General features: G+C 32.5%; 2 protein-coding genes across 2 annotated transcripts in view; both read right to left on the bottom strand.

Moving 5' to 3' along the window:
- Octalpha2R (alpha2-adrenergic-like octopamine receptor) overlaps positions 1 to 16,933 on the bottom strand; it is a 363,875-nt gene that overhangs the window by 33,448 nt on the left and 313,494 nt on the right. The window lies entirely within an intron of this gene.
- Positions 14,846 to 15,589, bottom strand: LOC137926056 (ommochrome-binding protein-like). The gene has a single exon (XM_068769594.1). The coding sequence runs from the start codon at positions 15,587 to 15,589 to the stop codon at positions 14,846 to 14,848; it is 744 nt and encodes a 247-aa protein (XP_068625695.1).

Raw genomic sequence — 16,933 nt, 5'->3', positions numbered from 1 at the left:
ATTTGAATTTCGAGATGGAACCAACCTCTAACATTCAATGTAGTAACGTATATATCTTAAATTAAATAAATAAATATAAATATTGTTAAAACGGTTGTTAAGTAAAGAGTTATGCTTTGCAGGAGATCTCTTCATCAGCGGTGTATAACAGGGGAATCCCATGCCAAAATGTTCTTTATTTACTTCGGGCGAAAAAGAGCGCTATTCAATCCTCGCCTTGTAATTGGCCGACGATTTTAATTGGTTGAATGTTGTTTTAATAGTTTTAAGAATATATATAAATATGGGCTAATTTTGATCAATATACACACTTGTACTTTGGACTTCGTGTTGTCATTACCTGAAAGATTTACCAGCCGTTCAAACCAGGCGATGTCTCCTGAATAGCAGAAGCACAATGCACGTCTCTTCTATTGTGTATATAAATTATATAACGAAATTGCAGCGTTCGAATTTCAATTCAAGTTCGCTTGAATCTTTATTAATAAAAATAAATTGACTGGCCATTCTCGCAGTTTTATATCTTTGACGATTTCAGCACGTCCAGCGCTCGAAGATTGAATGGAAGGGACCAGACGGATATTAAACGAAATTTGCATAGCATTCACATCTAGTATAATTTAGTTTGTACTAACAAAGTGTTTGCATGTGTACTCTATTAAGTACGGATGTACAAAAGACTGCGCGGTCCGGAATTTTAAATAGAGTGACGTCATTTAGAGGTAATGTGTTCTATTGGAACTGTCGGGTATTCCCCTGAGAAAGGTTTTGTCCCTTATTTATTGAGTGCTCGATGTTTACGGTTTCGTGTTCTGTTGACTAAGGATTTTATATTTGTTAAGGTGTGTCTGAAATTATTTACGCGCGATCTCAAATGCTGTTTTAAAAGGATTATATTTCAATGTGAGATTGTTAAAAGCCTTGCGGCATCAGTAAGGCTCAAGGACGTCTCATTTAATTCAGCTGTTTATTGTTTAGTCTTTTCTTTAACGTAAATGAATCAAAAGGAAAGAAAGCAATTTTATTTTCTATACGAAAAGTCAATTGCTTTTAACAGTGGGAAGTCTGTCAAAAAAGATAATTCGTACAAATTTAAAATAAAAAAAAACAATAAACTAAATTTAAGTTATATAAGTACTGAAAACATAAATCTTGCAATCGTACGAATTGAAGTTACGCTGGCACCAGAGTGCTGCATATCGTACCTGAATTTATGTTTTATTGTTTTGTTAGTGCGACGCTTTGTGTAGATTTACGTGACTTGCTACGGAGGTGCTACGAAACTCTACGGCTACGTGTAATCTTCGTAGCAATATACAAATCGTATTTTTTGAAATAAAACTTTGATACGTGTATTTATTTATACACTTTTTTACATTTATACTTTATCTAATGGAGGCATTAAGGCTGTATAGGTTTATTAATTCTTTACAATTCAGCCAAAAGTGGTGCAGAGATTAATGTAATAAAAATATTTAATAATAAAAAATACTGCTATATATACACGGTATTTAAAATTCCGATAATAATATATAATATACTGATAAAATATTTTTTTGAAATTAAGGGTGTATATATCACACTAACCAATCTCTTTATATGAAAATCTAGTTATTTAACTATTCTTAACAGGAACCTAGTAGCTGGGTAAGCTATATGAAACCAGTTGAATCGACTGTATAGTTAAGATCACGAGAAATCGCTAGATTCGGGAAGCGCAGGATTGCATCTTGGAGTATGCCTATATCTTACAGTGGGCGGCCATTGGCTGAAAAGTACGAATAAATCCTATTTCAATATTACAGTTCCTTGGCTAATAAAAATGTTTAAAGATCACAACTAAGTTGGAATGATACTAAAAATTATTTTACAAAATAACAAGTAATACATTCAAAGTGAATTTTTAAGCTGTAGATGTAGAAGTTAGAGGTTTAATATTTTGAGTAAAAATAATAATTTTAGGAGTTTCGCTGCGAATCGAATTAGAAATGAGGAGATTCCCAGAAGAACCAGAATTACTGACGTAGCTCGAAGAATTGCTCGTCTGAAATTGCAGTGGTCAGGGCACAAGGCTTGTGCGATGACGGTTTTTTTTATGGCCCTCGCTATTGGGAGCCTCTCGTACCCCTATTTTGTTTGGGACAGGGACTTTATTTACGAATAATATTTTCCGGGTTTTATCTTTATTCTACACTCACTTTCATTCTTCTCAATTTCTTTTATTCTTTCCTTTTATCCTTCACAATATCTTGCAATTTTTATTTTTTTTGTTCTTTCATTCCTTCTTGCTTTCATCGCCTTCCTTTCCTCATCTTTTTTACTCTTAGGTAGCTAGGTACAATTTTATTTCTAATGTTTATTTTATTCTTACATTTTCTATCCTTATCTTTTAATATCACAGGTTTGTTTAGATTAGACTTATTAATACATTAGAGTCTTGTCTTATATTCTATTATTATTTAATAAGTTCTTTTACACGTGTATATTATTCATTTTGGTTCAAGTTTTTCTATTTGGTTTTGTTATTTTATATTGCATTGCATACCACCCTGCGAGTAAACGACAGAAATGATGGGCGAAGGTTGTCGTCGCCCATCATTAAGGCGATGCTTTCCGTATATACGATGACGGTTGGGACCAAAAGTTATTTGTGTGGCGACCATGATCTGGCAGGCCACTCTCTATGTAGATGGACGACATAAATAAAGTCGTCAGTCAGTCAGTCATTGTGGCGATCTTTTGGGATAGGTCTATATCTAGCAGAGGGAGTCCATGGGTTGACAAGAATAATAATAATAATTTTTATTTCATTAACATTCGAAATGTCTTTAAAACCCACTATACTCTTTATTTGATATATGAAATCAAAATATAAATAATCCTTTATAATGAGAAAAGTTTTAATATATAAGCAGAAAATTAAAAGGAAACGTTTTGTCGTTTAATTTGGTTATATAGGTTTATGACGGGAGTTAAACCGATGTTTATAAAGAATCCTTTCCGTGGACTATACATACCTTTTTTCTTAAGAATTATGTGAGAGTATATGTTAAAAAATTATATGCTTTGATGTTTCATGGTTTTATAAATTAATTAAATAAGCTGCGTTTATCTGTTTTGTTTGCTAGGATGCCTGCTTACTGTCATGTAATCCTCGAAGGCTCTCTGGCTAAAAAGGCCTTTATCACCTATTACCTGTGGTCATTACAGCATAGCGGGCGCTTCTTTATATCGTAAACTTAATAATATAACAGACAACAATGAAACTAATGTCAAAATAGGTTCTATAAGATTTTTATCATAAGAATAAGTATTTTTAATCGTATTTCAGTAAGAAATATATGCTTCAATATCCTATAAAAAGAGAGAAAAATCTAAGACGTCGCTAAGACCTGAATTCACCTGAGGGGCGTAATGCTTCTATTCTCGGGCGTGAATTATGCCAACCCGCTGGCCAATTTATTTATTATTGATTAATAAATTTATTTTATTTACGAACTTCCGTATTACTAATTTAATATTGTTAAAGTCTTAAGCGATTTTAATACAAAATTAGCTTGATAATATTACTTGTGTCTCTAAATCTATAAATCTCAAAAGATTTAAAATGAAATATTTTAAAAAAAAATCCTTCATTTCCTTTTAAAACAGATGAAAGCTATTTTGTTTCGTATCTTCTCTTAAAGTTTAGTAATATTATTCAAGGTAAGAACCGAAAATCTGCCTTATTTGTGCTTTTAATCAGCCTGTTGGACCTCGGGGTATGGTTTTAGATACGCCTACTGTTTTATGCAGTGTTTTCATTTAATCAACTCCCAAAAATCATTCCACGTCAAATTTGATTAGTTCCACTCGCTGAGTAATTTGATGAAATTGAACATCAACCTATGAAAACATTATTCAATATAATTTTAGAGCAAACATTACGTAGTTGATTTATGAACGCATGGAAGTGACATCGCCCGGTGTATATGCATTGTGACAATCTAATTTTTTTGATTCAAATGGAAAACATAGGAAAAAATATTTTCTATGCATTTAAAATAATTATTCAATCTTGGTAAAATTGGAAAAAAATATATATACATACATATATATATATGTATTCCATATATATCTATTTATATATCTCTATATATAATATAACTATATATCTATACATATCTATATCTATATGTCTATATATGACATATTTATATTTGAATTGAGTTGTCCTTTAAAAATAAATAATCAAAATAAAAAACATTTTTTATTCGACTAGGCTATTACACTTACGAATATTCAATCAACATAAAATGTCGGTATTGTTATACCTACAAGAAGCTAGTGCCTGCTTGGAAGGTTTTACTAAACAGTTTTTTTAATTTTTTGCATTTTGTTTCCAAATCCCACTTTTAATTACGTGGTTTCAACACATAGACGCCCACTGTAAGGCACATGGCTTCCCCAAAGATATCTATTAGAGATTTTACTATAATCGCCACGCTTGGTTGAAGGTTATGGGATCGCAGTATGGTATTATGGTACGCAGAGGAAGCTGCTGTCTATCCTCTGGAAACTTCTTCGTGAGTAGCGATAAGCCTTTATTATTAATACATAAAGTATAGAGGTCATATTTTCTGCGCGCTATACGGCATATCCACTGCCACCACAACATACCAATCCGCTAAGATTTATTGAAATAGAAATATAATAAGAACGAATTAAAAAAAAAAACTTTAACAATTTGGAATACGTTAGATATATTATTAATTGTAGAAGTTTACTCGAAGAATGTAGCGTGGGTAGTGTATAGGCGTGCATGAGCCGGTAGACGGCGTGGTAAGGCCACCCATTGGATGGACCGATAGGAGGTAATAGGTATCTATCAGCTGAAAAGAACCAAGATGATCGGCGTAGCTCGAAGAATTGGCAGTGAACGGAGCACCTCACTCATGCTCTCCCATCTCGAGATCAAAGGCTCTCGAGTGGGGACCACGAGCCGGTAGACGTAATATGGATCCCATCCCCCCACTAGGTAGATTAACGACATAGTTAAAGCCGCGAGAAATCACTGGATACAGGCGGTGCATTACCGGTCATCACCACGATTTTTGGGAAAAGCCTATGTCTTGCTTTGAGCGACTATCAGCTGAAAAGAAGAAGAAGTATATAGCAGAATTAGTGTTTGAAAATTCGATATTTTATTTATGAATACATCTAGAAGCGACTAATTCCCTGTACGCTTACAAAAGCAATTGTCGGATTAAACATTCGTTAGTGTATAGGGGACGAGGATATTTATTAGTTTTAGATTATCTCTCGCAAACACACCTCTAAAGGATACACTTGAAAAGATATTTCGCGGTTGCTCAGTGGTAGACGACTGAGACTTGCGATCATAGGTCGCGAATTCGAATCCGAAAATGCAATCTTATATTATTCACTTGTACATTAATTATATAGTATTGCCACAGCTTACAAATAAGTTTCCAGAGGATGGTAAGAAGCGTCCTCTGTGTGCCATTATACCATACTGCGATCTGCAAACCGCCTGTCAATCTTTCTTTAAGTTAAACTTACCAAGTTGGACCGTTTGTTAGTTATAATCATCTTCAAAGGAAAGATACTTATAAGATGTCTTGGCTGCCAAATGAAGACCGCGAAATCCACAAATGCCACCAGGCAAGCAGTAAGAATCCGTTCCAACAAAAAAAAAACTACCTGAGGATTGCAATATGGAGTAGGGATAAAAAAGTGATTGCATTAAATAAAATTTTAAAAACTGTACATTTTTAGGGCGTCGTTAAAATAGATCAAAATATTACTGTGAAATACAAAAACGTGAGCAAAATTTTTTTTCGGATTATTAAACGTATATGTAAAAATATAGGCACAGAAACTTTATGTCAGTGGAAAATAGATCCTAATAATATTAAAATAATGATTTTAATGATAACTCAATGATTAGAAAGAATTACTAATTTTATAGAGCCTAGATAAAGATATTATAAGTTTATCTTTATTTCTAGCGGTATTTTATGTACATTGCGGTTTTTGTTATAAATAATAATATTGTATATACATAGAGAAGTTTATCATGAAGTAATGTATATCGTATCACTAAGTATTATCAATTTTCTTTAAGAGAATTTTATTGCACTAAGTTAGTAACTTCGAAACTTCTTTTCGTCCAAAATACCACAATGTTTGAAGACGAATGTGTTTGACCGATTTGTGTTACCGGTGATGACATACGGATTTGAGATGTGGTCATTTACAACAGGCTACATGAGAAGGCTCAAGATCACTCAGAGAGCAATGGAGAGGGATATGCCCGGAGTTTCGCAGAAGAATCAAGATTACTGTCGTAGCTCGAAGAATTGCTCTTGTGATGACCACGAGCAGAGCAGAGAACAGACCCCTGTGAGGTAAACCGACAGGATCCGGGTTGCGCAAGGCCTATACCTTGCACTAGACGTCCACCGGCTGAGAAGAAGTTAGTTTTTTAATTTTAAACTACATGTTACTTTTGAACTCTCCTAAATATTAACACGTTCACTGCAGCTTCAGGTCGATTCAGCCTTATGGTAGACTTTGCACTGGTGCGGCGCGTAAAACTCGTGTTTTCTCTCTAGTGCGGCGGCTGTTTACATTCAACCGAAATATGAGGCAGAAAAGGCCTCAACCGCACTACTAGGAAGTTCAGCTTGAGGCTGATTCGACCTCAGCCGCACCAGCTGAAAGTTCTTCAAAATTGGGCCCGCAGTGAACGTGTTAAAATACATGTCTTGAAGAAAAATAGACCTGGTTTTTGTAACATATATTTTTTTTTTATCATGGCTAATAAAAAGTATTGTTGAATAAGAATATATACTGATAATTATACATAATGACCATTTTATTACATTTACCGCAACATAACCGACTTTATTGTATCTGTGTCAGTGGTAATTTTCTTTTGTTTTTCATTGCACGTTTTCCTTTCAGAACGCGTGACTGTGATACCAAATGCTTATATTGTATTTAATTAACTAACAAAGGTTCGTATTTGATGTATTATATTTGTATATACAAATCAATATGTTTGTAGATAATTACGATTTGTTAACTTTTAAAAGATTTTTCAGTAAGTATATAGTACAAAAAGTTTTATCTCTTAATGATACCCGCGGCGCCTTTAAACAGATCACGATGTTTTTGTCTGAAATTGCAGTGTTTTGTAAGACAACACGGTGCTTTTGCTGCAAACATTTTATGACATGACATTGATCTTTATACTATCACAGAGCTTTTTTATCATGGTACTTTTGATGACAACATGCTGCTTTTTATAACATCATGGTGCTTGTATTGTATCGTGGCGCGTTTTAAGATGTCGTGGTACTTTTTATGACATCTTGGTGCGTTTTGAGACATCTTGGTACTTTTTATGAATTTATAGTGCTTTTTATGATACCATGTTGAATTTGTTGACAATACAATACTTTTTATGTTGCGGTGCTTTTCACACAATCACTTTTAATGACAATATGGTGCGTTTGTAGATATCATGGACTCTGTGTTTGGCACTAATCGGTGTAACATTACTCATGAGGATGCTCCTCGTGTTGAGTGATTTGACGGTGGCGGTTGTGTAATTCGTATTGTTTGCCGCATGCGCATTTATCAGCGGGCTGGCGGGCGGTGCAATTTATTGCTCGACTACTGTTACATAGCGGAAGTAGGCTTTTTTTTTTTAAAGACCCCCGCTATTGGGGGCCTCTCGTACCCCTATTTATGGTGGGATAGGGACTTTATTAGCATTTAATTTATTCGATTAATTATTTTATTTTCATTCTCTTCTCTTTCATTCTTCACATAATCTTTCATTCTGTTCTTTTATACCACTATTCTGCTTTCTTTCCCTTTTGCTCTGTTTTACCATTCTTTCATCCTCTTTTCATTTTACATTTTCTTAATTTCTAGTTTCGTTGTATCACATTTTTATCTTTATTTTTATCACAGTTTAATATTATTTATTTTTTTAACTAACTTTTATTTTTTTCTATTGCATATTGTATAATTCTTTTGCAATAACTGAGGAATTCTTTCATGGTTTCTTTTCCGCCTATCAGGGAGGGTATTGTCTCCTCCCTGATTTCAACGCCAGACCGGCACTCGAAGCCGTAGCGGAAGTAGGTATATATTAGTCCTTTTCTTACTTAGGATGGACTTTCGAAAAATAACGCCTGAATCCATTAGATATGTAGATATCGCCCACATATAAAAGACTCATTGTTGACAAAATGATGACTTTTGATTTAATTATAGAAAAAATGTTGTTTCACATGATTCCCATTATTAAGGACCTTTTATTTCCCTATCTTATTTTTGGGACAGGTAACTATTTTTATTTACTTTTTTTTTCTTTTCTCACTCTTTCTGTAATTTTATATTTTACACTTTTCATTCGTTATACCATTTTAGATATTTTAAATAGCTAAGTAAAACGAATATAGAGTACAGATCGTAAATAAAATATAAATTTTACTTACGACTACACGTTAGACGTAAGATTGAGGCATCCACTTCGTCGCCGTATTTAGATTAATTCATACACTACAATGCTCTCACACTAAGGGAAGAAAAACGAATTCGTAAATCACAAGTCGTTAAATGTATAAAGAAAAACAGCCAGTATAAATATATAGCATCTACGCTTCAAATGGATTATAGGAGAAAATCTAGAAGGAAGTCCTGTGATAGCAATCCTAATTCAAATTATAAATTTTAAAAATAAAATATATCAAATTGCGCGTCGGAATGACATAAATTAATGTACCGATATAAATAATTCCCGATATCTAACAGGTTTGAAATAATTTCAATAAACACTAAACGTTTTCATACCGCAGAAATTACATTGATAAATCTAAGCCTTGAACTCCATACAGAAACAAACCAAGAGGCTTGATAACGATGTTTTTGTGAGCACTAAGCATTGTTTATAAAGTTTCCAGGTTATCGGTGTTCAGAATGTATTTCATAGAGTGTGTGTTGGAGTTACATGAGTCAATTCTCCTATCTCATTTCTTTCAATTTCCTATATTTTTAAATTTATTAAACCAGTACTAAGCGTTTTAAAACTACATTTATAATGTGAACACATAAGGAGTGGAACAATATACCAGTTTCGTTATTTTCAGGTAACTATTTAGGTGATCGGATCGTGTTTCTGTTGACATATTTTATAGAAAAACCGATTAGTTTATACCGTTTCGACAACTTTTTTTTGTTATTACATATTTATTTATTTATTTATTTTATTGGTGATAAACAATAACAAAAGGCAGTAAAAAATTAACTACTTAGAAACACTATCTCATTAAATTAAAACTATCTCATTGAGAACATTCAATGATTTATAGTCAAACAATGACAAACCAAGTAAGAACATTACTAAACAGGGATCAATGATTATGGTTTATATATGTATATTATGTTTGTTTATATATTTATATTACATAATTTACATTGATTTGTATACTAGAATATATTGTTGATTAGAAATAAAAAATTGTCAAAAATGAAGTCATGTGAATTTAACTTAAGAATGCGACATTACTTTCTGGTCCCTTTAATATAATCTGGGAGTCTTTAAGTCAAGAGTGAAAAGGTTTCTTCATTTAGTATCGTAGACCTCGTCATCACTTAACATCGAGTGAGATAGGGGTCAAATACTTTGTCTATGTCATAGTAATTAATTTAAAAAAATATGCTTCTGTAATCAATTATTTTAGAGTTCATATATTCAATAAATTATATATATATATATATATATATATATATATATATATATATATATATATATATATATATATATATATATATATATATATATAATTGATTACATGACATTTTGAAAACATTTTGAAAATGGCCTATAAAAGAAAGAGTCTGGGAACCTTTTGTCTACTTGGTCTCTACCAGGGTCATTAAGCCCGACATATGTTTCACAACAATAATTAAATTCAAATAAATAACATCATATTAATCCGAAAGTGGTCAGTTCGTTGGTATAAGTGTCTAAGGAAAATTGTTCCGCTGGTACACAAAGGGTGGAACAAAGTAATTTTCGTCAAGGAAATTCCGTTTGCACGAACCACGTTTTTCATTTCCGTTAGCGAATGCGACTTAATATGTACCAGTGTTTTACATCGCTGTTTATGTACCACGTAGAACGTGGATAGGTTGACACGTACCAGGCTATGCTTTCGATGTACGAGGTGATTTAAATATGAATAGATAAAACAATTATTTTCCACGTGTTATTATTACCGTGACAATAAATTCCATTAATCGAATGATTTTCTTATGTCGTCACTTCGTCAAATAAAATAATATTGTTTATACTTTATAACAAACAAAATAAAAATAAATACATTTAAAAACTTTTAAGTTAAACGGTTCTTTGATACCCATATTGTGGTGGTTGTGGAAAAATATGTACCTAGTCCGCCATATTGGAACGGCGTCCATCTTGAATTTTAAATTTTGACATAATCATCGTGTTTTACTAGTGTAGCCCTTTCATTTGATACCCATATTGAGGGGGTTAAGGAAAAATATGTAATCCGCCATTTTGTATCGGCGGCCATCTTAGATTTATAATGTTATTGATTTTATTATATTGTATTGTCATCTAAATTAAATGTGTGTACCAAATTTCAGATCAATCTGACAAACGGGAAGGTGCTTAAATTTCAATTTCTAATTTTAACCCAAATAAATGAACAAATAAATTCCGTATGGGTCGAACTAAATAAAACCGTTTAATAAAAACCATTTATAGCACATTGTACACGTATGGATAGTAAAATTACGTAATAAATTTTAGAACTGATCCAAGAATTACTATACTGATGTTAATGCGTGGAATTAAATGTTGTTGATGCTCAGGAAGTTAATTATTGTCGCGCGCTCTTTATTAAACTATATTTGTAAAGAGCAACTGTTGAGTTTCTCGCCTGCTAACAGAACTGCTTTTCAACTGATGATAGCATTCTGTAGGAATAACAATGCAGATATTTTTTGATTGATGATTCGAAAGTGCTTGTAACAGCCTTTTCAAATGAAGAATATTTTCATTTTGATTTTATACATTACATTTTATTCCACGACGAAACTAAACTTTGAACCACAGCACCTGATTTTCAGGACGTGAAAAACAATCAATTTAATAGAGAAATATCCGAGTTAGTACTACGAAATGTCTCCAAAAACGGAGGACATTAAATCAGTTTGTTAGTTATTTTAGATGTGTTAAAAAAATCTGCAACATAATAAACACATACGCACAGTAAGCTGTGAGATAATTTATAATATTAGAACTTTTGATATATCATTAATAACATAGGAACCATCATATTTCTTTATATATTTTCCGCGCAGCCCTTTATGGACCAATATATCTCAATGCTACGCTTTATTTTGCTATTTAGGCAGTTAAGGGTAGAGATATTTCTGCGACCGGGGTACGTAATAGTCTGTAGTACCGAACATTTGGGTATATTAAATGTTTGACCTTCAAATGTCCGTTGTTTCGTTCGGTATCTTAACGGCGGTTATTTTAAATTTGGAACTAATTGAACATATCTGTTCCAATTTTAAGATAGACATATTAGTTTTTGTTCTCTTAGTCACTTATTATGTCAGATTTTTGTAAATTTTCTCATTACTTTCTCCTTTTTAACTCGACATATGATATATTTTGAAATAAATTCCGCAGATTTAAAAATTCCCGTGTGATGAAAAAAGATTAAAATAATTTATGTGTAAAAACAACGCAAAATCAGTAAAAATAAATTTCATTTTACATTTAGAACTATAAAGTTTTATAACAAAAATAAAAAGAATTAGTTCTAAACTGAAATTTAAACACGAATTGAAAAAAAAAAGTTACAAATTTAAATTTGGAACAAAAATCAATTTTATACAACGTTTATTATCATTTGTAAATAAAAATATTTTGGTTTGAAGAACTATGTTTTCCATTGATTGTATTTTTTTTTCAATTAAGATAAAATAAAAAAAATAAATAATAGATTCAGGCGTTACTTTGCGGAAGTCCATACTAAGTAAGAAAAGGACAAATATATAGCTACTTCACTTCATTGCACGACTAAAATAAAAAAGATAGATATTATACAGATATAATATAGGCAATAGATATTTGTTTACAAAACACTTTTTCTGTTAGCGGGCAACATGACGCGGAGGTCGGTACAAAAAGTTGGTTTTTACGTCCGACATATTGCAATCTGTTACAAGACTTTTTGTCTCACTACTCTTTTCTTTGGGTTTCAATATTGGAATTTTTTTTATTCCGCCATGTACTTCGGACAATAAATGTGAAGCGAATAAAACGAAAGGTTTATTTATGTCGAGTCTAGAACATTCTATTGTGTTGACTGATCTTTCTTTATATATAGTTTTATTCCCTTTACTAATTTAGTATTCTATAACAAAGTCGGTAGACGGAGTGTGGGTAGGTACCCCTCTAGGAGAACCGATGACATAGAAGTTTCTGCATGCCGGCAGCGCAGGACCGGCAACCGTATTATATTTCAATTTGCCAATGCCTTGCAGTGGGCGTCCATAGGCTGAAGTTTATTCCTTTTTTAAATACATATTATTTTCTTAATTTATTATTCAACTGTCATTTGTTGTTAAAAAGTTTTCATTAAATTTATTTTATAAAAATTTATTATAATTTTTTCGCCCCGTTTATCGGCTTGTGGTTGCCACTCTAGAACCTTTCGGTCCCATCTTTCATCGGCTGCATGTCCCATTCTCTGATTCAGTCTTGGAGCAGAACTCCGTGTAGGCCTCTTCATTGCCCTCTGGGTGACCTTGAGTCTTTTTATAAAGCCTATTGTATGTGAATTTGGATTCCTTCTTCGCAATACTATCTATGCTTCTATCTTCTGGAACGCGCGTTCCATAATATATATATATATATATATATATATATACACACACATAATACATATATATATATATATACATATAAATATATATATGTATATATATATTTATTTATAAATAATTATTTATTGTACTATCCAATATTATATCTACATAAGGTAATTTTGTGTGATTATTTTTCTTTTTAATTTGAATTATATTTTTTATTTTTGTTTTTCCCTGCACCGCCTAGCGGTTAACAGACAGAGAATGTCTTCGGCATTAAGTTCTCCGTTATACATAAAATGTATAAAAATTGTTTAATATTATAAATAAATTTGACTTTGCGAGTAATTCATTCTAGTTGTATAAATTATGCAAAATAATAAATATCTAATGTTATAACATTAATAATTAGGATTTAAAATTGAGAATCATATAAAATTTAGTACAAATTACGCTATATACATATACCTGAATATAAATGTATTTATACTTTTAAATAATGCCAAAGAAGTATAATTTCGCACGCTCGTACATTGGCATTTATTGCTATTTTTATTAAATTATTGCGCAAATAGACAAGACTATGATACATGGTCTTTGTTTAAAGCTGTAAAATTTCTAAAAGGGAAAACGTATGTAATATATATATTACTCTTTTTCTGTCAATTAACGGTATATTTTATCCAAAACTCGATGGTTCCAGAAATAATAAATAACATTATAGTAATAAGGAAAAGCTTTGCAATAATTTGGAACATACTAAAATAATTATTATACATATTCTGTCCTTGTGTACTGCTAGAAGTTATAGGAAAACCTATAGAAAAAATAAATCAGTTTAACTTATATCAGTGATTACTTTATACATAGTGTTCGGAATTAGGTCTACAAGTTTTAAAGCTTGACAAATGACTTATATATACACCTAAATAAAGCATTTACACTTATAAATAATCATCCTGTATTGCGACTATTTATTATCACTATATTTACTCTACAAGATTTCTCTAAGTCAGTCGTAAAATCTTTTATTATACGCATAAATTGAACTACAGTTATCTTTCGTTGCACAAAAATTGTATCTGCTGTCGATGGTATGCTATTCTTCAAAGTCCAGGAAGACAGGGACATAATTTTTGTGATAAATGTACATTTATTTCTTGGAGAATATATTGAGCAAACAAAATACTTTTAAAGAGAACAGAATGTCGGTAAATCAGTACCACGTCTATGAGGCATACTGACTAGCGCCATCTAGTAGGTTTTTAGAGAAACAATGATAAAACAGTTCTATGCATTTACCAGTATCGATATATTATCACGATTATATAATTGTAAAGCATGGGAAATTGTGCTTGAAAAACAAATATCTTGAATTTGGTTAATCGTTCTGTTTTAAATATAAGTTAATCTAAATATTTGTAGTGATGTATGCAGTGCTAAGAATATATTAGCGGATCGGAAAGTAATTTCGTTTCTGTGTTTGGCACTAATCGGTGTAACATTACTCCTGAAGATGCCTCGTAAAGGGGTGAAACACGTGTTGAGTAATTTGACGGTGGCAGTTGTGTAGTTCGCATTGTTTGCCGCATGCGCATTTGTCAGCGGGCTGGTTGGCGGTGCACTTTGTTGCACGACTACCACTGTATGTGCGGAAGTGGCTAAATATTGGTCCTTTTCTTACTTTGTATACATGATCACAAAAGGTTGTTGTTAACGTAGGTAAATATATTGTAAAGAAAAAAAAACTTGTTGAAAATGTATTCGTGTGAATTTAATTTAAGAAAGCGACATTGCTTTCCGATTTTCCTAATGTAAAGAAAATGTTTTAGAGAACAAATAAAAAAAAGAAAATTTAGAAATAATTTATTGCATTAAAAACAATTATTTTAATCTAATTACTGTTATAACACTACCAATGTGAGCTAATGTTGTTAGGGCAACCGGTGATGCTATGTACTAGTTTGATAATGCGTTTCTCGTCTGACACAATAACATTGTTATCCTTGTCGAAAGTCAAGCTGTAGATGTTCTTGAAGTCCAGAACCTTCTTGAAGCCTTCGTTCTTCAAATCAATAAACACACCTAGGTTTGTGCACACGTAGAGATCACCGTCATTATCCTCTGATATCTGTCTAACAGTCATAACATCATTGATTACGTTGATTTTCAACTTATCATTGTCGTAATTGTAAAAACCTGTTTTGTTGGCAAAGTAAATGTTTTCGTTGTTGGCTGTTACGTGAAAATGGTCAACCTCAAAGCCTTCGAACTCCTTAACGACCGCGAATTTACCGTCGACCTCAATGTGGAGTCTCTGATCAGGATAGCTAATATAGAAAAGATTCCTCCTGAAGAATAACGCCCAGATGTTCTTTCCAGCTTCCTTGTAGAAGTCAGCTAATTTGGTCATCATGTTGTATTTGTAGATGCCGTCGCTACCTCCAAGGTATATCTCGTCGTTTCCATGGTCAACAGCTACAGAGCAACCTCCTCTAATTCCAGCTATGTTTTGAAACTCCTTGGTATCCAGGTCTATGATCGCCAGCTGGAAGTCAACGTCGGAGTATGTTTCGGGAACGGTATAGCTGAAGAACACTTTGTTCGAAGTTTTATGTGCGTAGAGATTGAATGGTCGACCGATGTTTGCCCACATGATTTCTTTTTCGTACCATTGATCGTGAATTTTTATTCGATTGCAGCTTTTATTCTTTGGCACGCCTTGTATATAAGCGAGAACGTTGAGCATAATGTATACTTTCAAAGTCATTATCTGAAAGTTTTTATAAATCAATACATTAATAAAATAATGTAAAAGAAGAGCACTTTCAGTGTGAGAAGGTTTTCCAATTATCAGACAGAGATTCTAGAGGACGGATATGTAGAATAAATAATTATTTTCAATTAATAAACTCAATTTTGTAAATTGCGGTCACAAAGTTGGATACTTAAACTAAATATCACAAATTTGTTTATAGAGGTAGTCAGCTAAGGCTATACACCAATACCACACTTTGCGTCATGGTTACGTTCCAAAGAAACACGACGCAAATTAAAACGCCGCAAAGTGAATTAAGGTTTTCTATAGAAAACCATGTAAAGATCGAAGATAGGTTTCAGGGTTACGAAAATACTACATTTTAAAAAGAAAATAGAACAAATTTAAAAAAAAAACTTTAAAAAGTAAACATTTAAAAAACAAACACTACATTACCACACACTACGTAATTGAAAATGAACTCCAAAATTAGCAAAACAAAGTGAAAATAAAACTATTAAAATTGCATTGATTTTTAGTTAGAAATCCCCGAGTTTTGATGGCATGGCGCAATTAGAAACAAAAGTTTTGCCATCTTTTGGAAAAAAAGAAAATTTAAAAAAAAATAAAGACTCGAACCCAAAATAACGCAACCTCGAATATATATATATATAATAACGACGCACAGTGCAAATCAGTACAAATGAAGCAGCGACGCAAGCACGATGACAGGTTTTATACACTATGACCTTAATTATGTGGCATATGTTCAAATAGTGGGGAATCTACCCATGCCGCGTCTACCGGCTTGTGATCGTCACTAGAGAACCTTTCGGCCCGAATGACCATCGATTGCACGAGCGAAGTGCCGAGCCGAATTTAGACGAGCAATTCCTTAGCTCTCCTAGGTATCTCGGTTCTTTTGCGGATCTCCACATGTCTGGGTTGATCTCGCAGCGAAACTCCGAGTATAGCTCTCTCCATTGCTCTCTGAGTGACGTTGAGCGTTCCTATGGATCCGTCGTAAGTAACCACGCCTCGGATTCATAAATAATTGCAGTTATTTGTATGACACTGGTGGGCTGACAATACCGGCATTTATGTTGATCGACGTTTCAAAAATGTTTGTAATAGCGTATTCAAACATATAATATTTTTATATTTAATGGAATCAGGCGTTACTTTGCGGAAGTCCATTCTAAGTAAGAAAAGGATCAATGTTTAGCCACTTCCGCACATGCA

The sequence above is a fragment of the Battus philenor genome, unplaced genomic scaffold, assembly GCF_028537555.1.
Source record: "Battus philenor isolate CCGP_79_NKW_IND1 unplaced genomic scaffold, ilBatPhil1.0.hap1 SCAF_28, whole genome shotgun sequence".
In the NCBI taxonomy this organism is placed as follows: Eukaryota; Metazoa; Arthropoda; class Insecta; order Lepidoptera; family Papilionidae; genus Battus; species Battus philenor.
This window is presented reverse-complemented; position numbering and strand designations above follow the sequence as displayed.

What these genes read in the sequence shown, in the direction of transcription:
- LOC137926056 (XM_068769594.1), bottom strand. Translation starts at nt 15,589, where the DNA reads ATGTGGGCAAACATCGGTCGACCATTCAATCTCTACGCACATAAAACT.